Below are 6,850 nucleotides of genomic sequence, written 5' to 3' on the forward strand. Positions count from 1 at the left end.
AAGAGTAGAAGTTGAGGAATATGGCTGTGAAGGACTACTTAGTGAAATGGAAGGATTTACTACTTGAGGATGCCACATGGGAGGGTGAACATGTACTCAAGCACTCAAAGATGAAGTTACTTGAGGGAAATTTTGGGTAGGGAGGATTGTAATGTCCCCAACCACTTAAGAGACATAATGCAAGGTTCTGCTAGCCTAATAAAGTTTCCATAGGATAAGGTGGGGTAAAAATTTAATAAGGGAACATTATTTTCCCAGGAAAAACATTATAAATGCTTAAAAGGGGATATATCCTAGGTTAATGAAAAGTCATTTTCATTTTATAAAATGAAAAGTTCCTAAAGTGACTTTATTAAAATTAAAAGGGTAAAATGGCGGAAAAAGTGGCCACTAAATTAAAAAATGGAAAAAGTGAGAAGTCTCTCCTCATTATATCATTTATATTTTGAGAAAATGAGCTCTTCAAGAGTTTTCTGAGAGAATCTTAGGGTATAAAAAACTTTAGTCGTCATTGCTAACTTCAGTGTTGAAACTATACACCCTAGTTGGTTCAAAGAGTGAGATCATTCATATTTCACCATTGTACTACCAAGGACAAGAACATTTACAGAAGATAATGGGGGTAAAAGGTGTTATCAATTGATTTTATCTTCTGACTTTATGTTTTCTATATATCATCTTTCAGGTGGATGTCTAAGCCAAATATCGGCTCGATTTCCATGCTAAAGAGAGTCAAAGTTATTCTTATTGAAAGGTTTGAAGTCCTCGGTTCATGAGATTGGGTTTCTTATGTCAAAGAGGTTGAACATTGCTAAGGATTAGTGGGTTGAAGTTTCTGTCCAATGAGGGCCGAGTTCCCTTCATCTATATTGTGGGCCGAGTTCATCAATTATTGGGTGAAAGTATGTACTAGAGAGGGTTGAGTTTAAAATCCATAGAAAGGGTATCTATATATGAGTTATGGGACAAGTTGTTCTTGTAGTGGCCAAGCACAATACTGGAGATAAAAGAGGTCGAGTTACTTCACTAAGGTTGTTGGATGAGTTGATCATGCGTGGTCGAATTTAACATTGTCAAGGGGTCAAATTCCTTTACTGGATGACAAGTAAAATCTCTTTAATGGTTGGTTGTGTATACATATGAAACATGGTCAAATATTCTCTAGTCTCTTGGAGGTGAGCACTTGTGTGATAAGGGACGGATATCTTTGTGTAAAGATGCATTACATGACTTTATGGGTTGCATACTATGAAGATTATATGGACTGATACGCTAAAGTTATTTGCTAAGATATTATTCCAGGTTCTTTTGATATTGTACTTGAAAATCTTGCTCATAACGTTATATTATGCTTGAATATGAAATGTGATTTTTTTTAATATGCACTTCAATGAGGAATGCTTATTTACGGGTTGTCCTATTGTTATTTGTGGGGTTCATGCTTTCTGAGTTTTATCATAGATAATGTGCCTCTATCTTGAAATGTGTTTGTGAGCATACAATTCTGGTAGCACATATTTATTTAAACTAAAACCAAGAAATGCACCTATAACAGTACACTCAAAAAATGTTTGGCGAAATCTTTCACTAAAAAAGTACACAAAAGCTCAGAAAACTAAGTGGTAGTTTTGAGAAATTTCCAAGTGGGAATCTTAAATCATCTCATTCTCATTATGTTCCTTGGATTCATTATTATTATTACAACCCAATATGAAGGAGATGTGAACAATATTTCACTCAAACTCTTGACGCTGTAAATAAAATATCAATTTTATATCAACTTTACAAAACAAAAACAACTTATATATACTTTACAAATATTTCAATACATGACATAGTGTTTAAATGTTATATATATATATATATATATATATATATGTATGTATGTATGTATGTATGTATGTATGTATGTATGTATCGAAAAGGAAGAAATAATTAAAAGTAAAATAATTTGGTTACTTTTTAATAACAAAATGTGTAACTTATTCAATTCTTAATGTAAAATTGAGGCGTAGTCTAACTTATAGACAAAATAGCCTTGTTCACCGGAATTCATCAAAATCGGCAACACAATTTCAAGATTTTTTGTTGTTTAAAATACATTTTTGAATGCATAAATGGATTCAACACCCTAAAAAACCCATAGGGCACTCAAATTATGGAGATTAAACATTTTAAACTCAAGTTTTTAAAAGTCTTTGTCGAATTTTGATTAAAATTAACCAGAAAAATGTTGGTGAAAAAAGTCATTTTGTCTATAAGTTAGACTACGCCTAAAATTGTTAGGTGACATTAAAAAAATATCAATGATAATAAAATATTCAATGTGAATCATAAATAAAATATTTCACTATACAAGGTTAAGTAATATTGACATGTATTTAAAATATATTATTAACATAAAACCATTTTAACATGCATAATGTGGTTCTACCCATATAAATTAAAATATTTTAATATCAACTATGCATATATTATATAGAGCATTAAAAAAAAGGAATTTTTATTGTTGAAACATTTTAAAAGTGCGTAGTTTAACGAGACTTCAAATTTGCTCAAAAAACAATGGAAACTCTGACAAGATTTTGATCAAATCCGACATAAATTTTGGGAAATCCGCATTACAACTGTCAAGTTTCAAGATTTTGGGTGCCCTAGGGGTTTTGATGGCGTTGAACCCATTTCCACCATCAAAAACATGATTCAAGCACTTAGACTATCAGATTTTTTTTCAGAAAAATATAACCCGATTCTGACGACTTTTTACAGTCGCAAAAATTTGTCGCCTTAGTAGCATTAGAGAGATTTTTAGGTCTAAAATGGGTCTCAAAACAAAAATGTACAACCAAAATCGACTTTATAAGAACCAATAGGATTCAAGATGATAACGTCAACCATGGGGGCATGATTAAACGTTTTGGAGTAAAAAAAAAACTGTTTTTCAACTTGTATTTTCATTTTATCTCCCTAAGATTTTAGTCAAATTTTGAGTGGGAGCACTCGTTGGATGTGGAATTTAATTCCTCATCCAAGGAGTACCCATGCGGCATACTTTCGATGGACCCAACTACACGTAAAATGATAAATACATGCAATCACATTTTTTTCATGTATTTCTCATTTTTCGTGTAGGTAGGTCCATCGAAAGTATGCAACATGGATAACCCTTAAATGAGGAATTAAATTTCGTATCCAACGAGTGCTCCAACACGAAATTTGAGTAAAACTACAGGGAGTTAAGTTGCAAATATGAGTTGAAAAGATATATATATATATATATATTTTTTTTTTTTTTTCTTTCAAAATTTGATGATGTAATGTAATATTATTTGATTATTTCCATTATTATTTTGTAATATTTCTTTGGAGCCCCATTTTAGACCTCAAAATTTTTGTAATGACAATATTTTTTAAAACATTTCAAGTAGTCTCATTATTTTACATTTTGATCTTTTATTGATATATTTTTTGTGAATTTTATCTAAAACTTAGCAAAAAGGTGTTGGAATTGCACATGTAAGAATTAAAAAAGTGTTGGAATTACACATTGTAAGGATTAAATCTGTTAAGATGTAAATCCTTAATCAAATTTTATCAAGTATCTAGAGGGACTTAATATAAATTATTTTTCAAATTTTATACTGCAAAAAATTTACATATAAAAAATTTAATCTCTTATAAAATAAAGTTATAAAGTTATAACGAAATAAATAATAGTTATTTATTAGTGAATAAATTACTTCATGACAAACCATTAACTTATAAAATTTAATACTTAGATATGAAGCTAAAGATTCCAAGTGGTTTTACTTATTTGATGGCTCTTAAATAGCAAAATGTGAACAGAGAGAGACTAAATGGGAAAGAAATTCAGAGAAAAATTTATATCACCCACAAAAATGGAAAAATTTATATCTTCCCTGCATATGGAATTACAATTTCCAGCTCAGCGGTTCCCGAACCACCGACATAGGCATCTAGTGTAATGTATTGCCAGCTGTCAAGAAAGACTCCGTCAAGCGTGTAAGCATAATCCTAGGTGGCAATATTACCGTGTTTAAAGACCGTGCCTTGCGGCAACCACGTGAACACCACATTACATCCACAACGAATGATGCCAAACCGATAATCAACATTTTCTGCACGCGTATGCAGTATGATGTGATTGACAGCTCTAAATCGAAAGGCACGTGTCGTCTTCGTACTCAGCTTTTACCAGTAACAGCGGTAGCCTGTACTACGTTTCTTTTAGTTTCGTTTTTGGCGGTCAAAACCGAAATCATTAACCATCCAGTGTTATTGTCACCGGCTTTCCTTCTTCATTTAGGCAGCAGAAGCTTCTTCAGGATTGATCAGTGACAGGACAATACAAAGATTTGCGCATCGATCGCCTTCAATAATACGAAATCAAGGTGAGTAGTCTTCGCTACACACTGTTTCTGGTGTTGCGAATTGTTTTATTTACAAATCTGCAAATTACCAAAGTTTTCGGCGTAGATCTGTTTCAATTTGATCAAATGTCTCCATTATAGGCGGTGGAAGGTCTGCTCAGAAGAAACATCGGCGAATTAGTTTCAGTTTGACGGAAAACAAGTTTTTTTAAACGGTATTTGATCGCTTTGACTGGTCGAATCGATAGAAAGTTTAAGAGAAGTGCGTGCTATTTTGTTTGAGAGAAGGTAGGGTTGGGCATTTTTTCTGAGAAGTTCAGTTTACATGAACATTTGAAGTTTCTTCCTAAAGAATTCCATGCGAAAAAAAGAAAAAAGGACAAAAAGTAGATCTTTTATTTGATTCGTAAGAGGATCTTTTTTTATCCGATAGCTTGTGGTTCAGGTAGAAATCCGCTTAGAACTTAGCGGTGGAACTGGGAAGTCGATAGAGTTTCATCGTCTACAAAAATCTTGAATTTTGCATTGATCTGAGCCGGAAGGGGCTAACACATTTTACAGTGCAGCCAAGCATGGGGTCGTATCAACCGGCAACCAAGACTTCAGGCGGTGGACTTCCAGTTTGTCTTTCCGGAATCGGCCTACACCCCCGGGTACTTTTGTTTTGCTTCTTCGATACACTCGTTTGCAAATGGTCAAGGATGATCAAAGTTTTGGAAAATTCTTTTTTTTCTCCTGTGTAATAGGAAAATACTCGCCAAATTTTTGGAAAATCCTTTTTTTCTCCGTTATAATAGGAAAAATACTCATCAAACTTTCGGAAAGACCTTCGTCAAAATGATCAAAGTTATGGAAAATACTTTCTTATGCTCATCCAACATTTGGAAAGTTTTGGAACATCCTTTCTATCTCCTTTGTTATACAAAAATTACTCGGCAAACTTTTGGAAAATCCTTTGTCTTTCCGTATTTAACTTCTGTTAGCTATCCTGCAGGCACAGTCGTCCAGTCGTCGCCATTACCTTCACCACCAACATAATGAAGTGATCAGGCCGATGTATTCCTGCAGACAAAAGTCTATCAGAGAGCAAGATGTTAGTTCAACAGAAGAAGCGATTCTTGATGAAAGGTATTTTGTAGAAACAAGTTCAATAAACCTATAATTTTGACGTGAATTATGCAAATTAGTCTCGATATTCAGTGTTTGCTATGTGAACTTATAAGACCGCTTCAAAATAAAATATTTGCTTTTTTAAAGTGACAGGCTAAACCAGACAACCCTAAACGAAGTTCGATTGCGGCATAATATTTTACAAGAACGGCCTCGCCATTCTTTAGCTTTACAGTACGTCTCTGTTGCACTCCATTTCATTTACATGCTGACGCACTCAAAATTCTAAAAATTTAAAGCCGAACTTTACGGTGACACCATGTTTTGCTCATCTTTCTTGCAGAATGGCCGATCTAGATCATAGGAGGGAGACAATCAGGAAGCATAGATCAAACCGTGGATTAGTTAATTCTGTGGATGAACAAAGGGCTTTCCTAGAACTTCATAGCAATCGTAAGCACGGTGTCGTGCGTGCAATGTTGCAGAACCCTTCTTTTCAGAACGAATTCGTTAGGGTTTTACAGCATCATAATTGCGCAAAAGCGGCTTAATCGCTTTTCCATTGTCTACAATTATTTTACTTAAAAAGTTTCACAGAAGCAGCGTAATTGATTCTTCGTGGCGTTGAATTATATTTCCTGTTACCTTAATTGTCTTTTCACTTCTTTAAATTATATATCTTGCAAAAATTTTGCTGTGACATGTTCTTCTCTGTATCATTATTAAAATTTTTACTAGGCCAGGGGCTTTTCGCCATTTGAGTGTCTTATATATGCATTCAGATTAGCACCTACTTACCTTCCCAGAGGGGAGTTGCATCAAAAGAGAGATCTGGTAGGTAAGAAACGGAGTTGTGATGAAGCTAGTGCCACCAACAAGTAGTGTCAGTGCTTGTTAGAATCTAAAATCAGGCATAATAGTTCTATACTAATGATCCAACTGCGAAGGTGTTTTATCTGGCTATTGTTTGTTGCTTTCGTTAACCAGCCAGCAGCCATTGAGGGTCAAATCGGTCCTTACCCTACGCTGCATTAAAATTATTACGAGGTGAGGGGCTTTTCGCCATTAAAATTGTTACGAGGTGAGGGGTTTTTAGCCCTTTGAGTGTCTTTTTAATGTGAGGTTTTCAAAGATAATAGAGAAAGTTATGCAGATATGCTGCTAGTTCTTAGGATAATTTATTTAGTAGAGGGTTTGTCGAGAAGCTGGAAGTATTCAAAGACAAAAGAGAAAGTTATACAGAAATACTGGCAGCTAGTTTATAGGATAACCTCTTTAGTGAGAGGTTTGTCAATGCTGAGAGCATTTATTGTGAGATTTTACAGAAAAATGACTGAAACAGAACCAGA

The 6,850-nt window shown here is 33.9% G+C and overlaps 1 protein-coding gene across 6 annotated transcripts; it reads left to right on the forward strand.

Moving 5' to 3' along the window:
* Window positions 1-4,263: 4,263 nt before the first annotated feature.
* LOC149183564 (uncharacterized) lies at window positions 4,264-6,118 on the forward strand. Of its 6 annotated transcripts, none has more exons than XM_089417186.1 (6): window positions 4,264-4,412; window positions 4,533-4,679; window positions 4,837-5,044; window positions 5,386-5,519; window positions 5,649-5,735; window positions 5,845-6,118. In XM_089417186.1, the coding sequence occupies exons 3-6, from the start codon at window positions 4,964-4,966 to the stop codon at window positions 6,050-6,052; spliced, it is 510 nt and encodes a 169-aa protein (XP_089273312.1). In that variant the 5' UTR covers window positions 4,264-4,412; window positions 4,533-4,679; window positions 4,837-4,963; the 3' UTR covers window positions 6,053-6,118. The 6 variants fall into 6 exon arrangements, with proteins under 6 accessions (XP_089273312.1, XP_089273317.1, XP_089273314.1 ...); XM_089417191.1 differs by having other exon boundaries at window positions 5,655-5,735; XM_089417188.1 differs by having other exon boundaries at window positions 4,953-5,044.
* The last annotated feature ends 732 nt before the right edge of the window (window positions 6,119-6,850 follow it).

The sequence above is a fragment of the Pinus tabuliformis genome, chromosome 3_2, assembly GCF_031772625.1.
Source record: "Pinus tabuliformis cultivar Carrire ecotype Pingquan chromosome 3_2, CPIR1, whole genome shotgun sequence".
NCBI classification, from domain to species: domain Eukaryota; kingdom Viridiplantae; phylum Streptophyta; class Pinopsida; order Pinales; family Pinaceae; genus Pinus; species Pinus tabuliformis.